Source organism: Diceros bicornis, chromosome 7 (assembly GCF_020826845.1).
Source record: "Diceros bicornis minor isolate mBicDic1 chromosome 7, mDicBic1.mat.cur, whole genome shotgun sequence".
Classification (NCBI taxonomy): domain Eukaryota; kingdom Metazoa; phylum Chordata; class Mammalia; order Perissodactyla; family Rhinocerotidae; genus Diceros; species Diceros bicornis.
In genome coordinates, this window is record NC_080746.1 from 12,462,623 (window position 1) to 12,489,417 (window position 26,795).

General features: G+C 35.1%; 1 protein-coding gene and 1 pseudogene across 1 annotated transcript; both read right to left on the minus strand.

Annotated features, from left to right (window-relative positions):
• Positions 1–8,219: 8,219 nt before the first annotated feature.
• Positions 8,220–9,165, minus strand: LOC131408176 (putative olfactory receptor 8G3; annotated as a pseudogene).
• An 8,901-nt stretch (positions 9,166–18,066) lies between these two features.
• Positions 18,067–18,999, minus strand: LOC131407854 (olfactory receptor 10D1B-like). Its single transcript, XM_058544456.1, has one exon. The coding sequence runs from the start codon at positions 18,997–18,999 to the stop codon at positions 18,067–18,069; it is 933 nt and encodes a 310-aa protein (XP_058400439.1).
• Positions 19,000–26,795: the final 7,796 nt, after the last annotated feature.

The window sequence follows — 26,795 nt, forward strand, 5'->3', positions numbered from 1 at the left end:
GAATTACTGCATCAGTATCTTTGAGAGTTTTAAAGATCTGAACCTTTAAAAATCAAAATAATTTAAAACAAATGAAATAAGTAACAAAACTACCGAAATAGTTCTGATGATTATCTAGCTTTGGGAACTATTGGATTAACAGACACAAAGTCAGCAAAGTGGCATGCTTCACATGAAGAACTGGAGAAATTCTTTTTTGTTTTTTTTTGTTACCTTATTTTCATTTCTTTTCTTCTGTTCTTCCCTTTCTTCCTTTCCATCCTTCTTTCCCTTCCTCCTTCCTTCCTTCTATGCTCTATTATTTAGCAAAAATTAATGAGACAGCAACATACTAAACAATGCGCTCTGGACTAGAATATAAAAAATCACAAAAACAAAGTTACTGTCTTCATGAAATTTGAGACTTGATATAAAGGAAGGCTAATATTCACCATAATAAAATATAACATGAAAAGAAAGTTGATGTGAACTCAGAGAGGCATAAAAATGGGAATAGATCCCTTAATAGATTCAGAAATAAGAAAGTAAACGTCTTGGAATTTGTATTTATTTCAAAATATCTTCTTTATTATTTATTCATCCTGACCTAATCTCCATAGGATCTACCTCTGAAATTCTCAATAATATATTTGCTTACAAAACAAGTTATTCTCCCCTATTTACATAAGGATTAATTAAGGATAGAGGTTTTATTACTATATATAATCTTTCATACTGTATATAATCTAGATAATTAAGATTTGGGTGTCTATAGCAATGGCAGTTAAGCAGACATAGCCACTGAAGTGAGGTTTTAAATCATGTTATCAGAATATGAGATGAGATCATGGAACATCAAAAACATCAAAGACATTTCTTTCTGGCCTTTAGCTTATTTGAATTGTAAAGCGAATGGGAGGGAGTAAAATTAGAAGATATCAGTTGAGACTCAAACTCCCTCAGTGAAATCTTCCTTTTTCAATTAAGCTTGGACTTGGAGACGCCAATCCCCCATGGTAATAATGCACATTCTGTGTGAAACATAACTCCCAAGTAACTAAAATCTAGACCCTAAGGATGACAATAACTGGACAAAAGAATATGGACATTGAAAACAGTTAAACAAACAAATTGAAATTTGTCAGGGTAAAGATTTTATGTTTTTAATTTAGCTTTAAAAAATCAACTATTTGCATACTGAATACAGCTTTAGGGTGTAATTCATGTAAAAATATAAGGGCTAAATTTTATATTAACTCAGTAAAACCCATAAAGTAAGTGACTGGTTAATAAAACAATTAGTGTCAGATTGCATTTATAGAAATACCATGTCTAGAGTATGATCAGTAATAATCCCCATAAGATCCAAAGCATAGCTTCCAGACTGGATTTCAATGGAACTAGAATGTCATGAATGGATCATAGTGGTATTGAGGTCTTGGTCTTCTTAGTCCTTGAAGGGAAATTGATCCTGTGGTTCCATTGACTCCCAGCTGGTCACCACTGGCCACAACCAGTCTGTTCCACTAATCCTGTTACATCACACATATATTACCATTTTCTATGTGTACTATCACGTTAGGAAGCACTGCACTATACTTAAGTTACATCTGTAGTTTTGTGTAATTATGGACATTCTTTTTAAGGAGAAACATTGACAAAATGAAAGGCAAGTAAAAACTGTGACAAACTTGGAAAATATTTGAAAGTAATGGGAAAATAAGCAGGTATCATCATATATCAGAACATAATCTAAAGGGAGAAAGATTTATTTTATGTATAGTATTTGAAAGATCTTACAATATACCTTTCACTAGAAACATGGAAAAATATTTTAACAATTTGAGTTATTAGAATTGGTATGAGCTACTTATTTCTAATAATTGAATATACTCAACCATAAATCAGGTGACGATTCACTTTCAGGGACACTGAGAAAGGGTTTTCTTCATTGCTTTTAAGATAAATTATGAATATTCACCTAGCTCTTGCCACTGTCACTTAGTTCACATTTGGTGCCTTTCGGTTTCAGAAAGTTTCCTTTCAAGTTCTGAAACTTTTCAGTTTCTGCAATATGTCACATTCTCTCAGCTATCTGCATTTTTATTTGCTCTTCTTTTCACATGAAATTATAATTTTACCAACCGCATTTATCTCTGTTATTGGTAAATAATTTTTTTCCCTTCAAATCTTGTTTAAAATTGATGTCATCATGGAAACAGTCTCCAATTCTTTGTAATTGATTGGACCTTTTTACTACATGCTCAGAAAACGGTCATTTTTAAATAGCACATTTTCAAACTTGAGCTACACTAAAAGCCAGATGATGGACCATATCAGACTTATTCTCCTCTGTATTCCAAGTAAATAGTACACATCTGACACATCATAAAAAATTTAAAAATTATTTTATGAATAAGTGAATATTTAAATGAAGGAATGGAAGTATTTAGAAATATTTGCCTGAATTCCCAAGGTGATTACTTCCAGATTTAATATCCTCAATCCCAAGTGTGAAATGAACACACTCACCTTTCTTCTTCCTGGAAACCTCAACGCCACATTTTATTTGCAACTTGCTCTCTTTGACACAAAGGAGAATAGCACTAATGTTGGTGTTGGGAGTCCTAGGTACCCAGCCTTCTGCTATCTTTAGTGCTGAGAGGCAGGCACAGCCCTGGGTCTCAGAGCCACTTTAGAAGTTGGTCTGCATCACAGGTCAACATCTCCAATTGTTAAGTCTTCAGCTCGTGTTTCTCCAGCTTCGGGGTAGCAAACATTCTCACCTTTCATAGTCCCCTGAGCGGTTCTGATTGTTGTGCTGAAGCTTTGTCCTTGATTTAGATGTGCCAAGGACCAAATAACGTGGAGACAATTACTCTCCAAGGATTTCCGTTTCTCAGGGAACAAGCTCTTGAGAAAAGAGGCAGTTGCAGTTCACATTTCCCAGTTGTCTAACTTTTTCTTTTGAGAGAGAGTCTTTGTCAATCTTGAACTTATCAATTAGTGATAAAGATTTGTTCACAGGATCACTTGAGAATTTTTTTCTAAAATGTAGAGTCTGATCCAGTAGGTCTGAGTGGGGTTTGAGATTCTGCATTTCTTACAGGCTTTTAGGCAGAGCTATTGGTTTGCAGTTATCACTGAGAATAGCAGGTTTTAAAGGACCAGAGCACATCCTGACAAGTTATATTACTGTTAATAGTGCTACATTTTGTTTCTTTTTGGTTTTATATATATATATATATATATATATATATATATTATTTAAACTACAAAAAAACCCAGTTCACTCATCTCTCCAACCCCCATTCCCTGCCTCTGGCATCCACCAATCTATTCTCTGTATCTATGAGCTTGTTTTTTTTTTTCTTTCTTTCTTTTAGATTCCACATATAACACAGGTCATAAAGTACTTGTCTTTGTCTGTCTGATTTATTTCACTTAACATAATGCCCTCAAGTCCCAAGATTTCAAGATTTCATTTTTTAATGGCTGAATAATATTCCATTATTTGAGTTTCACTGTGGTATACACATATACCACAACTTCTTTGTCTGCTTATCTGTCAAGGAACACTTAAGTTGTTTCCATATCTTGGCTATTGTAAATAATGCTGCAATGAACATGGGTGTGCATATATGTTTTCAAGTTTGTGTTTTTGGTTTCTTTGGATAAATACACAGAAGTGTAATTCCTGGGTCAGATGGTAGTTCTATTTTGAATTTTATAAGAAATCTTCATACAGTTTTCTATAGCGACTGCACCAATTTACAATCCTACCAACAGTGCTCAAGTGTTCCCTTTATCCGCGTCCTCTCCAATACTTGTTATTTCTTGTCTTTTTGATAGCAGCCATTCTAACAGGTGTGAAGTAACATGCCCTTGTGGTTTTGATTTGCATTCATCTGATGTTTAATGATGTTGAGCATCTTTTCACGTACTTATTGCCGTATCTATGTTTTCTTTGGAAAAATATCTACTCAGATCTTCTGCCCATTTTTTTAATTGCATTGTTTGTTTTTTTACTTTTGAGTTGTGTGAGTTCTTTATATATTTTAAATATTAACTCCCTATCAAATATATGATTTCCGAATATTTTCTCCCATTTGGTAGGTTGCATTCTCATTTTGTTGATCGTTTCGTTTGCTGTGTAGAAGATTTTTAGTCTTATGTAGTCCTCACTTTTTTATTTTTGCTTTTGTTGCTTTTGCTTTTGGTGTTAGATTAAAAAAATCATCTCTAAGATCTATTTCAAGGAGCTTACTGCCTATATTTTCTCCTAGGAGTTTTATGGTTTCAAGTCTTACATTTAAGTCTTAATCCCTTTTGAATTAATTTTTGTGTGTGGAGTAAGATAGTGGTCCAGTTTCATTTGTTTGCATGTGACTATCTAGTTTTCTCAACACCATTTATGAAGAAACTGTTGTCTCCCCATTGTGTATCCTTGACTCATTTGTGGTAAATTAATTGATCATATATGTGTGGGTTTATTTATGGGTTCTCTCTTCTGTTCCATTGATATGAGTCTGTTTTTATGACAATACCATTCTGTTGTAATTGCTATAGCTTTGTAGTATAGTTTGAAATTAGGGAGTGTGATAACTCCAGCTTTGTTCTTCATAAGATTACTTTGACTTTTGGGAATCTTTTGTGGTTCTACACAAATTTTAGGATTCTTTGTTCCACTTCTGTGAAAAATGCCATCGGAATTTTGATAAGGATTGCATTGAATCTGTATATTGCTTTGAGTAGCATGAACATTTTAACAATATTAATTCTTCCAACCCAGGAGCATGAAATATCTTTCCACTTATTTGTCCCTTCAATTTCTTTCCTTAATGTCTTGTAGTTTTCAGTAAACAGGTCTTTTACCTCATTTGTAAATTTATTCCTAGATATTTTATTCTTTTTGATGCAATTGTAAATGGGATTGTTTTCTTGCTCTGTCATCCTGATGTTTTGTTATTAGTGTATAGAAACATAACAGATTTCCGCATGTTGACATTTTATCCTGCAACTTTAGAAATTTTAAAATAGTTGACTAAACAATTATTTCCTTGCACAAATATATGTTTAATTTATTTTATGTACAAATATTTAATAAACCTACTTGATTCAAAAGTCAAACTTATATATAATTGGATATTAGAGTTATGGGGTAAGAATTCAGAATATTGATGTGATATTTGCTTTTTTAAGTTTCTCACTAATAGTAATTCTAATTGCTAAACTGTATATCTAAAGAAGATATTTTAATATTAGGCACCAATTATCCATATTCCTTCTTCTTTATTGTATATTTTCTTTTTTTTTTCCCAAAGCTGGAATAATTGGAAACAGTTTTAGATTGCAATATAATTCAAGGTAAATTGGACACTCATGTCAGGGGAGCTCTTAAGAATATGGCTAAGAGTATTAGGTTCAATTATATTTGAAGGAGTTTACAATGTGGTTACATTACTGTTTATCAATTACGGATACACATTTAAAATCATCAAGGGAGTTTTTTTTTTTTTTAATCTCAATATCCAGGCTCCACCTCATATCAATTAAATCCAAATCTTAGGGTCTGAGGTCAGATATCAATATTTTTTAAAAACGTCTCCAATTTTATGTGCACAGTAATAACCTGGGGATCTTGTCCAAATGCAGATTCTGATTTAGTAAGTCTGGTGTAAGACTTGATATTATGCATTTTTAATAAATTCTCAGATTTTGCCCATAGTGCTATTATATGGACCACTCTGAGAAACAATGTTGTACATGACCTTTTATTTTGAACACCTGCCACTATAATCCTTCAGATTCAAGCAGCATCCCCCATGTGCATGCATTAGAAAGCTTCTTTTAGTTTTGAAATTGCAATTGCTACAGGATTCTGAGATGTTTATGGGAGAATACTATGTGTCTGGAATTCCACCTTACAGATGAGCAGATTATGACTGACTTATTTCAGTGTGCTGAATGAAAGAAGTGAGAAAGGGAGTTAGAGGTTGGTTAAAAATAGAAATGTGTATGAAATAAACAGGCCTTTCATAGATGGTTTTACAATAATAATGAAAACTACTAAGAGATTCAAAGAAGCCACTGTTTCAATTTGATCAGGGTATATGTACTGATACAGGAGAAATAGCTATATATATATATATATATACATACACAAAGAGAGAGACAGACAGACAGACAGAGTTTGAGTTTTACCAAGACATAATATGACTCCGCTGCTTTGCTGTGAATTCTTACCTAGAATTAGAGTTAGTGAGCTCCATCTGGAGAGTTCTACCATCAGCCATCGTTTTATTCAGTAATCCAAGATAGAAACTTACATTCATCCTTATGCTTTCTTATACTTTCTACTCACTTCCATTCAGCCGTCTCTGAACAATCTACCTCTTTAAAAATCTTTTGCGAGTCTCCTTCCTGTCTAGCTTCACTATGGCAGACATGCAATATTTTGCTTTAATAACAAAATGGCTCCTCACTGGTCTTGAATTCAGTGTTATTCTCTTTTCCTCCATCAAACACAACAACTTAGGTGTAATGTTATTAACTTGCAAAACTAATTGTTTCACATAAAAAACATTTAGCAGCTCCCTTCACTATAATAAGGAGTGATGCCTTACAGTGACTCAGAGGTGATTAATGAATTGTCTTCTGTCTGCTTTTCCATTTTTATGGCTTGATCTTATTACCCTAAATATGACATGTTTTTCTGGGTCTGCATAGCCTTTTCCTTTCTTCGTTGATGAGAACATTACATTTCACTTAGTCTGTATTTTCTATATGGGCTCAAACCCCAGTAATTCAAGAGTCTACCCAGTAGGACAGTTTTTGTCTGTCCTCTGTTGGTCCATTTGGACAGAACATCGGACTAGGAATCATGCCTAAGAAAGGAATTGTAGTTGTAGCCATTTTCCTTTCCTTTAGTGAAGAGACGAAAATTAAATCAAATAATAACTATGAGAGCTCTTTGAGAATGAATGTCTGGCATCAATGAATGAATGCTTACTGGAATACAAGAGTGATAAAGATATATATTTTTGTCCTTTATTTGAATACTATAGGTAAACACTGCAACTTGTTATATCAGACGAACACCACAGCACATTATCCAAAAAACATTGATCTGGCATAATGACTAGAATGGTTTGATTTGGGAAAAGACAGAAGACAATCGAATATTTAGTATATCATGTAAATTCATAGTATCAAGGTGCTAAATGCACAGAAGCAGAAAAGCAATAATATGAGGGAAAAGAACAGACGTTTAAAAAAAAATGACAGGAAACAGCAACTATTTGTAAATTATGGTGCAGAAGATATTGAATCACGTGAAAGTGCTATAACTTAGTAGGAATTTCGGCTTTAATGAGCAGTTGCTTCATAAATAACTACAGCATTACTGGTATAAAAATATATAATGTTTTTTTGGGCTGCTTTTATACAAATTGTGGCTATCTAGCACAATAAATCAAATATCTATAATGAGTATATAATGAGACTCTACTATGAGTCTCATTTTTGCTTTTATCAACACAGATTTGAAAGATTTTGATTATTTTCATTATATCAAATGAAATAAAAGTGAAAATAACATTGAAGATATCTAGAGGAAAGCAACACAGTCGTATAGAGAACTGGGAATGCTTGATATGTAGATGGGAATTCTCAGGGAGGTCTTAGACCTACGCACAATTACCTGGGGCCAAAGTACCACTTTGAATAAAATTGTGGGTCCTGGAGGCAAACTTTCTAAGTAATCATTTGTTATGTTTTGGACCTTGGGCATTTACTCAAACTAAATAATCTTCAGTTTCTTCATCTTTAAAAGAAAAATAATACTAGCGCTTGCCCTGAGGGAATACTGTAAATATTATGTAAATTTATTCATTTAAAGTGCTAGGCACAGTGCTCGATATTTCATAAAATCTCAATAATATAGTTTCTATTATCATTGCATCATCATTATCATCACCATCGTCATTATTTTTGTTTGTATTATTATTAAAATTAAACTAGGGCTCCTTTAATCATCAAGAGTCTTTGATTTTATTCTTAGTATTTCTAGCATTTCTCCATACACAGTCAATGTAGTACAGGTTTGAAGGAAGTGGCCTAAAGGGGAATTTTAGACATGTATTATATGGAGAAGTAACACAGAATTTCCAAAATTCTAATATTTAACATATCTCAACAAACCAAAAGTCTGATTCTGATATGATGTCGCGACACTAATTCTATTCATGAACATTTTCTACTGTATAGAATTTTTTCAGGGCAAATTTGACATCCTTATTCCTCAGACTGTGGACCAGGGGGTTCAGCATGGGCAGAATGATGATATAAAACACTGAGGCCACTTTCTTTGGTCCATGGAGTTCACAAATGATGGCTGTAGGTACATGAATGCTGCACATCTGAAGAAAACGACAATACCTGAGATGTGGGAACTGCAGGTGCTGAAAGCTTTGGACCTGCCCTCAATGGAGTGGATGTAGAGGGTGCAAGAAAGGATGGAGATGTGGGAGGTAAAGCGAGGTAAGGCAGGAGTCAGAATGTTAAATGCATTCAAGAGTAGAACAGTATTATTAGATCAATAATTCATTGATGTAGATGCTAGAACAGGATAGCACCAAAAATGGAAACAGACCACAAAAATACTGTTTAATCACATTGATCTTGCAGAAAAAGAATCTCAACATAAAGCCTGTATGGATTGTAGATACAATGATGCCCAAAATATAAACTCCCACTGTGAGCCAGAGTAGATGTGATAAGACATGATGACATTGTAAAACAAGGGGTTACAGATGTCAACATAGCAGTCGTATGCCATTGTAGCCAATATATGACCCTCTGTAATAATAAAAGCAATGAAGAAATAGAGCTGTGTCATGCATTCAGGGTAGGAAATGATGTTCTTCTCTGTCACAAAGTTCACCAGCATTTTGGGGATGATGACTGTGGAACGGCAGAGATCAAGGGACAAGCTGCTGAGGAAACAGTGCTGGGGGTGTCCAGGTGAGAACTGAGCCCAGTCAATGTGATCATGCCCAGGTTCCCCACCACTGTGACCAAATAGATTCCTATGAAGACGAGGAAGAGTGGTAGTTGGAGTTCAGCATGTTCCATTAGCCCAGCGAGGATGAAATCAGTTTCAGTGGAAGGATTTCCAGAATCCATTATCCTCTCAGCAGGTTCTAGGTTTCAAAAGGGAAAATGAGTCTGCTTATGAGTGTGGGCGTGTGTGTGTGTTTGTGTGTGTATTTCAGTGTATGTACATGTGTATGTATGTGTATGTGTGAGGGGGAGAATAATTCTGTGGATATTTTGTTACTTTATCAGAGGAGTTTCATAATGCAAGGATCTTTTGAGTCTCTCCTGCTATTCTGGGACAGTCAATGACTCTGGTTGAAATAGATGAGGAATTATAATCTTTAAGAATCTTATAACTCAGATATTTTTTTAAACTTTTTCGGAGAAAGCACAAACTCCTGGATTTTTAAATTCAGTCAGAAGGAACATTGTTACTGTTATTTCTGAGGACTCTTTTATTTCCTCCCATATTGTATATGTATATATTAACTTTACGCATGTCAAATGGCATAATATTTTCATTTTACTAAGAATACATAAAAGTGTATGCTTTCTATAGTTAATAAATATAGGATTCATAAGTCTGTGAAAAGTTGTTATATTACTCTGGGATATTTTGCTTACTAGAATTCCAACTCAAAGTATCTGAAGGGCTGGGCAACTACAGTATCATTCCACCTGAGATTTGGCTGCTCTGCATGTCCCAGCTCCATTCACCCAGACCTTTATCTCAGAAAGCAGGAACATGACTACTGGCAAACATCATGCTAATATCTCAGCAGATTTTCCAAGAGCAAGGAACCATCTTCCCTTGCTCTAATTTGGATAATCTCAGGGGCCATAATAATAACGGTCTAAAATTATGTCATGTATTCCACTACTGTGACCATGCAAGCAGTGGACTATGATTGGTCTATGCAGTTTGGACTTCACGGTTGAAGTCCTTGAATATACACAATGAATGTCAAAAGCATTATGCTAAGTGAAAGAATCCAGACACCAAAGATCTACAATATAGACCTCATTCATATAACATTCTACAAAAGGCAAAACAAATATGTAGCGACAGAAAGCAGATTCATTGTTACCTGGCATGGGGGTGTTTGGGGATTGACTGCAAAGGGGCAAGAGCGAATTTTTGCCCTTAACACTGGCAAGATGATGTTCATCCTTAAATTTTCACAGTCCTCTTATGGTTAATAATGTACTACTTAACATACTACAGAAACATTAAATCATTAAAGGTCTATGCCCCCTGACAAATGCACTTTATGGTATAGTTGTTACATATATAAAACTACTGAAATCTTGATAAATATGCTTTTTACTCTTAGTAGTTTCTTGGTAGATTCCATAGGATTTTCCACATAAATGATCAAATCATCTGCAAATGAAGACAATTATTTCTTCTTTTACAATATGGATAGCTTTTATTTCCTTTTTTTTGACTTTTTGCTCTGTCTAGAAGCTTCAGCATAATATTTAATAGAAATTGTGGGAACAAACATCTTTACTTTATTCTTGATATGCTTGATAGAGATAGGAACCACAATGACTTGAACAGGGAAGGTTTAATATAAATATTTTTAATGGAGAATTAAAGTAACAGGAATTTATCTCTTGAGCTTAAGAGAATTCTAAAGAATATAGGAGTAGTAGACATAAGGAGCAATACTCTATCTAGGGTGATATAGAACACTCAAGGAAGAGTCCTCCCCCTACCTGGGCTGAGTCTAGTGTAATCTTATGTCCATCTTGGGCTGAGGTGGTTCTGGGCTGGCTGCATGAGATAAAGACTGAAAATCCAGCTTGCTAGATGATCTGCCATGTGGGACCCTCAGGGTACATACATGTGCCCCAAGCTGAGGAGAAGGTGTGGGAATCAGTGACTGTGGTTATGTTGCAGGTTTTTTCTGAGATTCCCGGCATTGCCACCACTGCCTCAGTCGAGGGCTGTAGAAAGTGAGTGGTGGCCAAATGCTGGAGAAAAGTTTCACACTGCAGAAACCTAGTGCTGGAGAAACCATGAGAAGGCAAGCAATGGAAAAAAAAGATCTGTATATTTTTGGCAAGAGAACCAAACCAGAAACCAGGAAGAAAAACCCTCTTCCTCAAGTGCTCGCTATTGACAAGACTTAACACCTTGTCAGAGGACAAAGAAGAAATACTTTACAACGTTCAGCTTCATTATCACAGAGCAAAAAGCAGAAAGTTGGAACTGAGAGATAATAAATCAAAAACACACCCAGGAAATATTCAGTGTTTCACCATGAAGTATGATCTTAGCCATAGATCTTAGCAGATGCTTTTTTACAGGTTGAGGAATATTCATCTATTCCTAATTTCTTGAGAATTTTTTTTATCAGAAATATATACTAGGTTTTGTAAAATGCTTTCTCTGCATCTGTTTAGAGGATCATATGGATTTTTCTTTTTTAGCCTGTATATATGGTTAATTACATTGACTGATTTCTTGAATGTTAAACCAATCATGCATTCCTGGTATAAATCCCAGTTTATAATGAGTTTTAGTAGTCCCTCCTTATCTGCAGAGGATACATTCCAAGACACCCAGTGGACGTCTAAAACCATGGATCGTACTGAACCTTATATATACTATGTTTTTTCTTATACAGTACAGCATGGATATGCTGGACAAACGGATGATTCATGTCCTGGATGGAGGGGAGCAAGACAACGCGAGATCTCATCATGCTACAAAGAATGGCAAGTAAGTTAAAACTTATGAATTATTTATTTCTGGAATTTTCTATTTAATATTTTTGGACTTCAGTTGACCATGGGTGACTGAAACCACGGAAAACAAAACTGCAGATAAGGTGGTCTGCTGTCTTAGGTTTTTTAGTGTACTACTGGATTTGATTAGCTAAAATTTTGTTTTCTGGTCTTGTATCTATATTCATGAGATATATTTGTTTGTAGTTTTATTTTCTTCTATTACGTTTGTCTAGTTTTTTGTTTCAGAGTGATGCTAGCCGTATATAATAAATTGGAAAATATTGCTTCCTATTTTATATTTTGGAAGAGTTTGTGTATAATTGGTATCATTTTGCTCTCAAAGAAAATTAAACCTAGAAGCCATCCAGGCCTGGAGTTTTCTATCTTTTCTTTTCTTGATTAGTCTTCTTAAAGGTTTATTAATTTTATCCATTTCTCAAGGGACAAGCTTTTGGTTTCATTGACCACCTTCATTGGTTTTCTGTTTTATATTTCTTTGATTTCTGCTCTTTATTGTTTAATTTCTTCTGCTTATGTTTGTTTTAATATGTTCCTCTGTTGGCACCTGAGATTGTTGCTTTGAGATCTCTCTTCTTTTCTAATATAGTGATTTTAGTGTTATCATTTAATTCTAAATGATGTTTTAGGTGTTCCCCATACATTTTTATATGTTTCATTTTATTAAGCTCAAAATACTCTTTATCTCTTAATTTCTTCTTTAAAGTATGTTTGGTTACAAATATTTGGTTACTTTCCAGATTAATTTTTGTTGAATTCTTGGTTGTCTTGGTTCTCTCTCTCTCTCTCTCTCTCTCATACCTGCCATCATATTTTGAAAATTTTTGATCATTATTCCTTTGAATATTTTTTCTCTTCTCCCCCTCTCTCCTTTCCTTTGGGGATTCCAACTATGCTTATATTAGGCTGCTTGAAATTGTCCTTCACATCACTGATGCTCTGCTCATATTGTTTTCCAGTTGTTCTTTTCTCTTTATTTCATTTAGGTTATTTTCTTTGCTACATCTTAGAGTTTACAAATTTTCTGCAGTGTCTTATTGCTATTACTCCAATCCCATGAGTTTTTCATAACAGACATTGTATTTTAATCTTTAGAATTTGGATTTAGTTAATTTTTTTCATCCATGTCTCTCAAATGCTTATGATTTCCTTTACCTTTTGAGTATATGGAATATAGTTCAAACTAACTGTTTTAATTTCCTTGTCTACTAATTCTATCATTTGTACCTTTTCTCAGTGTTTATATATTGACTGATTTTTAACCTAATTATGGGCCATGTTTCTGCTTCTTTGTATGTCAGGAAATTTTTTATTCTACAATATAGTTATTTGAAAAAGTTTGGGTTTTTTTGAGGCTTGCTTTTAAGATTTGTTGAGTGTGACCTAATCAGCCTTTCTTCTGCTGATGCTTTTGCTCCACTATGGGAACTAAACCTTCCTAAATATTCTAGTCAGTGCACTATGTAACACAAAGGTTTTCCACTCTGTAAGGTGGAAATATTGAACTATTCTCAGCTCTAGTGCACTCCATGGAGTGCTATATTTTGGTGTGTTTCTTTAGAGAGTTGGAGCTTGTTCTGGAAAGCAGTTATGTTATTTCTGGATCAGCTTGATCAATCAAAGCCTTGTTTTCAGGTTTCTTTCTTGTGTTTCTAGTGTAGCTTTCTTTTGGGGCTAATTTAGGCCCACACATCTGAAGTGTGGCCTTCTTGGCTCACTACTGAATGTCCCATATTATCTCTACTTGGGAAAGTCAGAACTTGAATGATTTCTAGCTTTAAGTGAGTACTTGAAATATTTTTACTTAACCTCCCTACTTTTTATAATTGCTTTGGCATTTTTCTTTTCCCAGCTTTGTGGAATTTCACCCTAAGCGTTCACAAATTAGTGTTTTGCCATTGACTCAAGAGGACACCAGGCAGACGACCAGAGCGCTTTCTCTGAATAGCTCTCTGCTCTCTAATGTTCTGCCCCACAAATTCTAGCCACTTTGACATTCTTGAACTCTAATTTCTGTTTCATCAATTCAGCAACACTTCTATGCTATTTCTGGAATAACCATTGCTGTGTAAAAGTCCAGAAATTGCCTCAAAACAGAAAGCCAGAGTCATCAAAAGGCTTATCTACTTATTTTTTCTTCTCTCAAGCATCACTGTCCATGCTTCCTTTTACTACATCAAAGGTGGTATTTTATATATGTATATATTTTTTAATTTTTTGTTAGTTTACAGACAGTGTGCAAGTTCTGTAAGTTCTGAAACAGTTATTCCTTCATGAATGGATACTTTCTTTTCCTTTTGATTAGTGTGTGACATCATTAACTTTGTGGTCACTCAAGTGCCATATGATGTCTTTGATCCTTTGTTTTAAATATTACATTTGTTGCATCCTAATTTTCCTTTCAAGTTTTTGAAATGACTTCTCCTTTTTAACAATAAATGTCTGACCTCCTTTACTCTTCAAAGAAACAGCAAAAGAGAAAGGTGATAATCATCCTACCCCAACTTATTTGAAAGCTGTTATAGTGTAAAGGGCATTGTAGACAGAGAGTAGTCAACGTTATTAACAGACATACCTATGTATGACAACTGGTTTTACATCTTCCAATTATGACCACTGGTGAGTTGTTTTTTAATTGACTTCTCTAAATTTTGATGTGTTAAGCTTTTAAATTCTGATTATAGTAATAGTTCTCACTTCATAGAGTATGAGAATTAAATCAGAAAAATCAAGTGGAGTGTTTAATATATTAGCTGGCATATGGTAAGTACTTCAAAAAGTTACTTGTTTTTAAAATTATCTAATTATGAAATTAAATATATCTTCTAAGTGTTGATCATCTAAGAACTTGAAGTAAATGCCGAGTAATCCTATACGTTTGTTTTGATATCTATATTGTCTATTCACTTTGCAAACTCTCAAGAAACTTGACTTCTTGGAACTATAGAAGCAAAAGTCAGGAAAAAAATTTATGTAATTCTTTCTGACTTCAACTTGATTTTATTTGTGTACTAGTGTTCAGATAGAATCAGCAAAATATATGAGGAAAATCTTAAATTTAGAGTGAGGTAGATCCTACCTGGAATTATAGTTCCTCTGGTTGAATATGATCATGAGGATGTTACTTACCCATCCTGGAATTTGATTTCCTCATCTGAAAAAATGTGTATTATAATGTATATTTTGAGGTGTTAATGTGAAGCTTTAATAAAATAATGTATATAAAGTTCTTAAAGAGAACATCTTGGCCTCTAGCCAGAAACTAAACAATGTAATTTATTTTCCCTTTCCTTTATGGAACTGGTTCTAATGCTCATAGTCATGCCATTATCCTATTTCACAGATTACTTTTAGAGTTTAATATGCCTCATTTAACAAGCTGTGTTGAATACCTCTGTGGATATCAGAATAAGGTCTACAAATGGATAGAAAACTTAGTGAAAGGCTAAGAGTAATCTATTGGGTTGGAGCAGGTATTTTAGACAATCTTAAGAGCGAGCAACTAAAGAAATTTCAAACAAGCAGATGATCAATGACAGTGATAGCTGATAGGTTCCAAATGGATGTCTGAGAAGAGAGGTGGCAATAAAGTTAGAAGAGTTTGTCTCCTGAGATATAATTAAGCAAGATTCAGTGTCAGGGCAGAGTGTAAAAATAATAGAGAACAATGGAGTCTGGAGAAAAGGGTCAGGAGTCTAGTTCATTAAAGTCCTGATGCAGGAGATTCCAGTTCTGGGAAGAGTCCCCGCTGGAAATGAAGGCAAACATTCTAGTCCAGGAATACAAACAGGAATTCAGTATCTAAAACGAAGTGGGTAATGGCGAATTGTCTTGGTCATAGGGAACAAGACAGAGTATGATTATAGAAATTTATATTTCTTTGGGATATTCCATGCAAAAGGCACCATTTTAAATTCTGGAGTTACAGTAAGAAACAAGATAAGAAAAACCCCTGGCTTCATGGATTTTATGTTTTAGTTAGGGAGATAAACAATAAACAAGTAGAAATATGTGTATTAAAGTAGATGATTAATTTAATAGTATGATTGCAGAAGGCCTTTCTGTGGTTGTGGCTTTGAGCAGCAGGCTTTAGTGAAGTGAGGGAGTAAGCAACAGAAATATAGAGAACAGAAAAAAAAATAATACATAAGTTTTTGGAGTACCTACAATAAGGCAGATGAGCACTTTGCTTTTGTGCCATTTAATCTGTACAACAGCACTTGCAAGAAAGGTGTTAACCATCTCCATGTTACCGAGGAAGAAAATAAGGCTCACAACTAGAAAGAGACAGAGAAAAAATTTAGATGAATTATTCCTCCTACTTAGTAAGTGGCCTGTTTTTCTTTTTCTGAATAGTGATTTAAAGTTTTCTTAATGAAGATTTCTTCATCTCAAACAATTCATTTTCCTTTGGATCAAAGTTTAAGTAACTAGGAGAAGAGATTAGACTAAAAGGGCCTTGGTCTCTTCGGTGTCTATTGAGTGTCTACAACAGTTCACTTACTACATTGCACTGACTGTTGCTCTGTTTCCCTGCCTACTTCACTGCACTGCACTTAGCCTAAGTGAGGATTCCAAAAATGTTTATTTGTTGAATGAATAAAAAAGACATGACTGCTGCCGTGTTTCCTCTCTTTGATAAAAACTCTTTAAAAGACAAAGGCAGTGACTATCATTAAAGCTCACTCTAAGAGCCAGAAGATGAATCTGCCCTCAAGACTCTGGAGATAATTAAGTATAAAATAACTGATAGATACAAGGATACTGAGATTCTTATTCATCAACCACAACAAAAACTCAACTGGAATTCAGAACTTCATCTTTTCAGCAAATGAACTTCAATTCTGTATTTTCAGTCTTCAACTGACTCTTTTTTATCCTTATTCTCCCTGAACCAGCTTTACTTTAGCTCTTGGAAAAAGCTTTGCCAAAACTGATTCTAGCACAATGGAGGGAAGACTTTGTAAAGTCTGATTCAAAACCTAGAGAAATGGGAACCAGACTTGCTTAGGATAAGGGAGGTTTTACACAGAAAATGATGTTTTATCTGGATCTTTCATGATAAGAATGAATTTATCCAGCTGAAGACTCTGGGAGGAGCATTTCTGGCAGAGAGAATAAAAGGTACAGAGCTTAATGAAGTGAGCAGGAAAAATGTTTTCTCCTTTAAAAACATCCATCATCTCATCACTTGGACATGAGACCCCAAACACAATGCTGTGGCTGGTTCAACCTGTCAGATTCCCTAAAAGAACTCAAATCCTGGAAAGAACCAAGAAGAGAGGAGATATTCCTCTGCCTCTGCCCCTTCCCTTCCCTTCACCCGTTCTCTTCCCATCACCCCATCTCTTCCCATCAGCCCATCTGCACTGTCCTTTCTTTCCTTCAAATTGTTGTATGGATTGGAATAGCACATTTCTCTGATAAGCTCAATAAGCAAAAGAACAAAGGAATGTTAGGAGGAGAGCACTAAAAGTCACAGCCTTTTGGGAAGCAGAGAATTCAAAACCATAGAACAATAGTGGGTTGGACTTTGCATTGACCCCTGGTCATGCTGGAGATTACAAAGACAAGCTCAAATTTTTAATACTGAAAAACAATAGTCACCCCTTCACAGACTCTCTCTCTCCACATTTCCTTTCATCCACTCTTTCAGCTCCCAGCCAAGGCCTGTTTCCAAGTCTAAGACCAACAGACAAGCTCTCTGGGTGATACGGCACTCTGGTGTCTCTGATTCACCCATAAGAGACCTGCCTCAGGTCTCATCCAGAAGTCCTTTTCCTTTACACAACTTCTTTACAGTTCAGAAGACACAGGATGCCACCTGAAGCCATGTGGTTGAAATGCTCCCGTCTTCAAGGACACCTAGACCACCAAATGAGGGTTTATCTGATTTAGGAATTCGAGTAGATAATTAGATAATCATACCAGCCAAGATAAAGTAGTGCTAGCTTAAGGGAGAAAGGAAGAAGAGAGGATGTAGGAGAAGGAGAATGGGAGAGGAAAACAAAGAGTGAAGAACAGAAAGTCTAAGCTCTTTTGCCAACTGGGAAGGAATAATTCATCCCGAGTAGGAAATTTATTAGTTATGTAACTTTGGGCAATTCACTTTATATTCTCAAATCTTCTTCATCTGTAAAAAGGGGAAGTGATAATATCTGTGTTATTATACAAAGGTAAATACCTTTTTTAAGCAATGTGGTGCTATTAAAGTGTAGTTACTGATCTCTATCACTTCTCAGGAAGGAAGGCCACTTGCTGTACCACCTTCCTCAGAGAATATTTCACTTCCTTATTTCTCAGGCTGTAGATCAAGGGGTTCAGCATGGGAATGACCAGGTTATTCACGACCTGAACAGTTGCATTAAGCCAGGGATTGGGGGTGGGCTGCAGGTAGATGAGGACCACTGGCATAAGGGAGAGGAGGATGACAGTGAGGTGGGCACTGCAGGTGGAGAAGGCACGATATCGTCCTTCAGTAGATTGGATTTGAAGAATGGAGGAAACAATGCAGCTATAGGAGGTGAGGATGAGCAGGAAGCAGCTGAGAGGTGTGAGGCCCACACTGATGAACCCCACCATCTCCAGGGCTGACGTATCTGCACAAGCCAGTTTCAGCATCACTGGGATATCACAGAAGTAATAGTCCACTTCATTGGGTCCACAGTAGGGCAACTGGAAGGTGAGAGTGGTTAGAATGGTGGCCTGAATACAGCCAAAAAAGGAGGTCCCAATGGCCAGGATTGCACACACTCTGTGACTCATGATTATTGTGTAACGTAGAGGGTAACATATGGCAACAAAGCGGTCATAGGCCATCACTGTGTACAGGAAACACTCAGTACAGCCCAGGAAATGGTAGAAGAAGAGCTGGGACACACAGCCTGCATAGGAGATGACTCGACTGTTCCCCGAGAGGTAGAAGAGCATCTTGGGGGAACTCACAGAAGGGAAAAATATGTCACACATGGACAACTTACACAGGAAGAAGTACATGGGGGTGTGAAGCCGAGTGGAGGAGACAATTGCCAGTAGGATGAGCAGGTTCCCCATAAGAGTGAAGATATAGAAGGACAAAAACAGGACAAAGAGCATGGTCTCCAGGTCCTCTGTGTGTGGGATGCCCAGCAAGATAAACACAGTCACCACTGAGGCATTCCTCATCTTTGTTAGAATGTTGGACTTCAAAAAATACAGGTCACCAAAGTGTGAAAACTGATGTCAAACCGAGAAACTCTCGGATGGATGTATTGGTTTCATGTTTTAAGAATCAACAAGCAACCTTCTTATATAAGGACATATCTACATAAAAACAAAAAGACAATAAAAATTGTTGATTATGTTCTGGAACTTTTGGTTCTGGCCAAATTAGATTAAGTTTGCTACAGTCTATTTCCATGTATTACAACTAAAAACTCTAGATAAAATACAAAATAGATCTACCTAAAAACTCTTAAAAGGAAACGGAAGGAGGCAGATTGTGGAGACGAGAAAAACCTGGAGGAGAAACCCATACAAATGTGAGTTTCTACATTTTCCTCCTCTTTTCTCTTGTGCTTTTGAGCTGAGTGGGAGTCACAATTACAGAATTCTGTAGTTGCTGCTCCAGATGCTGAAACTCCAATAGACAACCCATCTTTTTGCCTGGGGAATCTGATAAAAGATTCTTCCAGGATCAAATATGTGAGGAAATCTTTGTGGTTTTTTTTTTCCTCTCTCTCTTTTTTTTTTCTTCCAGCCCTGCCACAAGGGTAGTCTCAATTCTGGAATTGAGACTGCTGCTGGCAGCAGCACGAGCAACAAAATCTTGGAGACAAATTCTAATTTCCGGACATAGGATCCTCACATAGATGTGGAGAGAGAGAGAGAGAGAGAGAGAGAGAGAGAGAGTGTGTGTGTGTGTGTGTGTGTGTGTGTGTGTGTTGGGGTGGGTGTATGTGTATCTCTGGAAACAAGAGAGGTAGGAAAGGAAACAAAGCCAGAGCTCACTCCTAAGTTCTTCATGTGTAGAATGGGCCCCAAGAAGTATCACTGAACTACAATTTAAAACACCATCCAAGTCTCACACTAACCTCTGAGTGACACATTTGAAGGACAAACATAATGCAGCATATTAAAGGCTTTCTAAATTGAACTGACATTGAAAGCACTGCCAAGAAGGAAAGAAGAACTACTTGTCTGATGCTAACTAGATTGACAGTCTGTTAAAACAAACAAACAAGCAAACAAAAATCAATATTCTCCAGAGAATTTTAACAACATCCAGAGTCTAAGCAACATAACATCAAAAGGGTCAAGGATGCAACTTAAAATCATTCAACATGCAAACAACCAAGAGAATGTAGCCAATTCTCAGGAACAAGGTGATCAACAGATTCCTACTTTGGAATTCAGACAAAGATATTAAAGCATCTATTATAATATGCTCCATTAGGTATAGATAAACACATTTGAAATGAATGGAAAGATAGAATTACTCAGCAGAGAAATATAAAGTATAAAAAATAAAGCACATAGAAATTTTAGATTGAAGAAAAATCAATGCTTAAGAAATTAGAGACATTTAATATCATACTGGGAGTCCCAGCCAGTGCAACAAGGGAAGAAAAACAAATAAAAATCAAGAGGATAAAAAGAAAGAAACAAAGCTCTTTCTATTCACAACATGTTTATCTACATAATCCCAAGGAATCTACAGTAAAAGCTTCCAGAACTAATAAGTGAATTTAGCAGGATCACTGGATAGAAAGTCAAGCAAAAAATACATTGTATTTCCATTTGCTAGCAGCCAAAAATTAGAAATCAAAATTAAAAGAAATAGTATCATTTAAAACTTCACCAACAATACATAGTTTTATATCTAACAAAATACATGCAGGATCAGTATATTCAAAACAAAACATTAATGAAACAATCATAAAAACATATATAAATGGAGAAATAAACTGTGTTCATGGATTGAAAGAGTCAATGTTGTTAAGAAATGAATTTTCCCAAAATTAATCTGTATGATCAATGTAATCCCAAACTGAATCCCAGCAGTAATTTTTATAGATATTAACAAGCTAATTCTCAAATTTATATGAAAAAGCAAAAGAATTAGAATAGACAAACATTTTCAGAAAATGACAAAGTTGGAGGTCTTACACTACCTGATCAATACTTGCTATAATGCTATAATATATATATTATAATTGCTATATATATTTCATATGCATAATATATAATTACTATATATATGTAAAGCTTGCATATAAAGCTTAATAATGCTTGTTAAGATTGTGTGGGATTGGTGGAAGAAGAGACTCATAACTCAATAGAACAGAATACAGAACCCAGGCACAGACTCACATATATGAGGTCAATTGATTTTGACAAATTATGCCAAGGCAAGTAAATGGAGAATAAATGGTCTTACCAACAACTAGCTCTGGAACAAGTGAACATCCGTATTAAAAAAAAACAAAACTATGATCCTAGACCCGTACCTAATTCCTCTTACAAAAATATACTGAAATTGTTCATGGACTTAAATGTGATATCTGAAACTATAATACCTCTGGAAGCAAACAGAAGAATGTCTTTGTGACCTTGGTTAGGCAACGATTTCTTATCCATCAAAGGCACAGTCCATAAAATCAATCAGTCAATCAATCAATTAATCAAACTACCTGAAAATTAAAATATTCTGTGCCAAGGTCACAAAAGATAAACAATAAGAAACTTTATGGACTGCAGGAAGCAGAGAGAGCAACAAATGCAATGGGACAGAATCCTGGCACAGAAAAAGGACATGTAGTTGACAAATTGGTGAAATTCAAATGTGGTCTTTAGTTTAATTAATAATAATTATACTAGTGTTAATTTTGCCTAACTCTAATAAGAGAACTAAAGTTAGATAAATGTTAGCATTAAGCGATGAGGGTACAGTATATATAGAAACTCTGTACTATTATAACATTTTTTAAGTCTAAAATTGATACCAAATTAAAAGTTAAAAAATTGAAAATTATGTCTGTGAGAGTCACTGGTAAGAGAATGAAAACATAACTCTCAGACTGAGAAAAATATTTACAAATTGCACATCCAACAAAGAATTATTATCCACAATATAAAAAAAACCCTCTCAAAACACAATTAAAAATCAAGCAATCCTTCCACTTCAAGACAAATGGACAAATGATTTGAACAGGCACTTCATCGAAGAAGATATACAAATAGCAAATACATGGAAAGATACACATCATTAGTAAACGGAAATGCAAATTAAAACCACACTGAGATAGCACTATGCAGCTATTAGCACAGGAGGGAAAAACTGACAAAATCAACTGTCATGAGAGTACAGAGCAACTAGAGCACCACTTCTAGGTGTGTACTCAGGGGAAATGAAAACTACGCTCCCATACAAACTTGTATGCAAATATTTATAGCAGATTTATTCTTAATCAAAAGAAACAGGAAACAATCTAAATGTCTTTCCACTGGTAAATGAATAAACAAACTGTGGTAAATCCTTATAAAAGAACGCTTCTCAGCAATAGAAAAGAATGAATTATTGATTCACACAACAATGTGGATGAATCTCAAATGCATTAGGTGAGAGGTACTGGACTCAAAAGCTTACAAAATCTGTTTTCTTTCTATGACATTATGGAAAGCAAAATTAGAGGAACAGAATACAAATCAGTGATTGCAAGGATTTGGGGGTATGAGGGGGGGTTGATTACAAAAGGGGCAGGACAAGGGAACGATGGGATCATTCTGTCTTTTGATTTTGGTCAAAGTTACATGATTGTCTACAATTATTCTAAATTCATAGAACTGTACACCAAAAGAGTAAATTTTAATGTATATAAACAAAAACATGGGTTAAAATTTTTAAAAATATATTGACTATGTTAGATGTATAGCCTGCCTTATCCTTTAAAGGAATGTTTTATGGGGGTCAATGATTGTCTTCCACAAAACATCAGAAGGCACATATCCAAACTATTTTTTTGATCAAACTTTTTTTATTATATCTTTCTAAGATTTATTTTCTTTGAGCTTGTTCATATTTTTGAACCACACCATTACTTAAAGTAACAAGCCCCATATTTTTATTACCCCCTGGAAGTAGCAAAAATTAAGAAATAAAATCAGAGAGTTGAGTTTTAATTCTGGCTTTGCCACTTAGTAGCTGTGTATGTTTGAATAAGTTACAGACTTCCTTAAACCTTATCTACAAAATAGCAATCATAAAAAGAACAGCACAGTATACGTCTTCCAAATGCGGAGTGACCTTGAAATATCTTTGAAAATTGCTAATAAACTACAAATCATGATGCAAATGATAATTAATGTCATTGTATTGTCACTTCATTCTATCTGTCCTAAAATTAGCTTTTCTTTTTGCTTTGTTCTAATAATTCTGATATTCTAGAGTTAATTGTGAACAATATGTTACTTGATATCCCTATTTTACACACTTTAATCATAATCCTATCAGCTCTCATTTTTCCTTGATGAGGAATTTTTAATATTTAGTGATCAGATATCTGTCAGTTACTGTAGTTTTTTCAGTCTTTATTTTCTAAGCAAATAAAAAGTGATGGAATAATAAGCCATTTCAAAAATAGCAGAAATATAGACATCAAATTCATGTTACTTTGCTGAAGAAATAAATACAATGAAATGTAGAGATAAAAGACAATGCATAGATCTAAAAATGTAGGTTTAAATTGTTGTGTGTCAAAGTGTTCCTTCCTGTTCATTTTCAGTCTTGTCTTCAGCAAAATTTGGTTGATATCCGGTTTTTAAGAGAATTCAAGCTACTTTCAGTCTTTTCACACCAGAAGTTAATCTCAACTGAATATTCGCAGATATTAATACACAAAGCCATATTCACAAGGTAATGCAGAGTTAGGAAGAGGATTGTGGACAAGAAGCCAACATCTGTGGCTACTAATGTTGACATATATACATTTCAAAAGAAAATAACACAGATAGATTTTCTCTTCCCGAGAGAAAGTTGGAAGGAGCTATATGGGGCGTGGTGAGAGTTAACAAGTGCATAATTGAAGTTTCAGAAGGGAAAGAGAGAAAAAAATTGAAAAAAGGAAATATTTGAAGATATAATGGCCAAATTTTTTTTAAACTAATTAAAGATATCAAACCATAGTTTTCAGAATTTGTCAGTCCCAAAAAGAATAAATTAAAGAAATCAACAAGTAAGCACAGCATAATAAAATTGCTGAAAACAAAGGATAAGAAGACAGTCTTAGAAATAGCCAGAGGAAAAGAATATACATTGACTAAAAATGAGCAACAATATTGTTGAGAGCTTAATTTCTAAGAGAAATGAGACAAGCCCAAAGACAATAAAATTACATCTTTAAACTGCTAAAAGGAAATAAATGCCAAATTTCAATTTATATGTACTACAGCTCTTCAAAAATAAAGATAAAATAAAGCCATTTCTGTACAAAGATTAATACCATTTGTCCATTTTTCTCCAGCAAATTGGAAGTACCTAAGGGAGACTTTTAGCCAAAAGCAAATTATTCTAAAAAGAAAAGAAAAACTTCTAGAAATATTTTTTTTAATCTGAGGATATACTTTAGTTAATTATATATGATGTTGACTCTAAAACAATAAAAACAATGTCTTGATTGATTGAAATATGTGTAATATTGAAATGCATGACAACAGTGACACAAAAGACTCAGGGAAGAAAGTAGAGTTAGTGTGTTCTAAAGGGTTAATGTGGTCTAAAGTGGTAAAAGGCAAAGATTCATCATTATCTCCAGGGTACTCTAAAAATAGTGAAAGAATATAAAAATAATGTAACAGGAGAAAAATGGATGTAGATTAAATAAAATAGAACAGCAAAAATATATTGGATTAATCAAAAAAGTGAGGCTATGTCTAGAAATAAAAGAATAAATAAACAAATTTTGGTATATTCATTTAATGCATACAACGATTTCCAGCATGTGGAATTCTGCATGAAGCCACAGAAATGAATAGAAGCTATAATCAAAAGAAATCAGGGGCCGGCCCGGTGGCGCAAGCGGTTAAGTGCGCGCGCTCCGCTGCGGCGGCCCGGGGTTCGCTGGTTCGGATCCCGGGCGCGCACCGACGCACTGCTTGGTAAGCCATGCTGTGGCGGCGTCCCATATAAAGTGGAGGAAGATGGGCACCGATGTTAGCCCAGGGCCGTCTTCCTCAGCAAAAAAAAAAAGAGGAGGATTGGCGGATGTTAGCTCAGGGCTGATCTCCTCACAAAAAAAAAAAAAAAAAAAAAAGAAATCAAACACAAAATGTCACATATTATGAGGTTTTATTTATATCAAATTCTAAAGCAGACAAAACTAATCAATAGAAATAGAAATCAAAATATTAGTTACTTTTAGAAAAGTAGTGTCTGAGAGGGAAGATGGAGAGTCTTTTGAGTGCTTGTAATGTTCACTTTCTTAATTTGTTAATAATTATATTGTTCATTACATGTCTCCATTTAGCAAAAACATAGTGTGCTATACACCTATGCAGTATCTTATGTGTTTGTTATACTTGAATAATACTCTTAAACTAAGCAGAAAAAGAGAAAGAAAGAAAGAATTACCCAAAACCAGGGAACTAGTTATAATGCTAGATGTGGGGAAAAATGAAGACAGTAAAGAAAGCATCAGTGACGTCCTGAAAAAAAAAATCATTATGTTTAACAGCAGCTTGTCTCTTGTTACTCATTTTAGATGTACTAGAAGATTTTCTGTGTGAACTTCAGACTTGTCTGGACGGTGTCCTTGAAGAGGATTCATCATTGCCTCATCCTGGAAATCTCTCCTCTTTTGGTCAGTGAAAACTCTCTGGGCTCTCTGATCTTTGTCTGTGACCAGCTGCAATGATTAATTTGCCCTTCCAGGTACTATCTCTAAGACAAGGAGTCTGTGATCCTCTGGATTTCAAAGTCCTTTCCAGGAAAGAATCGTCTCTAAGAACTAAAATTTAGTAGCTCTCAACATTTGGATCCCAGTACCTCAGTGAATAAGGGACTAAAGATGTCAAGGAGATGTGAAAAAAAAATCTGAACATTCACATTATCCACAGGGAATATGATGGAATTTTCTGCAGTATAACAAAGTAACCCAAGTCACATACTCTGGTTCCCAGAAGAGCACAGAGTGTGTCCCAGTCACAGGAAGTGAGATTAGGTGTTTATATAAGAAGGTGCCAAGAGCATATACAATCAATACTTGAACAATTCATTCTCCCTGGATCATCTCCCTCAGATCCCCTTGGGCATTTCTCATGATTCAGTCAGTAGTAGCTCTGAGGGACCAATTAGATTAAAGTTAACCACATTTAACCCAAAACAAAATGATAATAGATGCTTTGAAATGGAAATACCTACATCCCTTCCAAGTCTGCTTGCATGGAGAGCGGACTCCAATTCTGACAAGTCTTCAGCTAAATGCTTCTTTTTTTTCCCCTCTCTTTCATGTCTGTGTTTGCATGTGGTGGCAGTGTAACACCTCCACCTCAAATATGTAAACATTTCTAGAGCTATGTAGATCTGTACAATGAGCATCAGTGTTCTTTTTTTTTTTAAAGATTTTATTTATTTATTTTTCCCCCAAAGCCCCAGTAGATAGTTGTCTGTCATAGCTGCACATCCTTCTAGTTGCCGCATGTAGGACGCGGCCTCAGCATGGCCGGAGGAGCGGTGCGTCGGTGCGCACCCGGGATCCGAACCCGGGCCAACGGCAGCAGAGCGCGTGCACTTAACCGCTAAGCCACGGGGCCGGCCCTAGCATCAGTGTTTAAGACAGGATTTAATAAATAATAAGCAATTATTTAATTATCTCATGTGTCTTTCTAGCAAGTGCTACTTACAAAACAACATTAATAACTAAGTGCTTCCTTTAAACGGAAGATTATAAATTGGTAAAGTGGCTTTAACCCATCCCATTTTATCT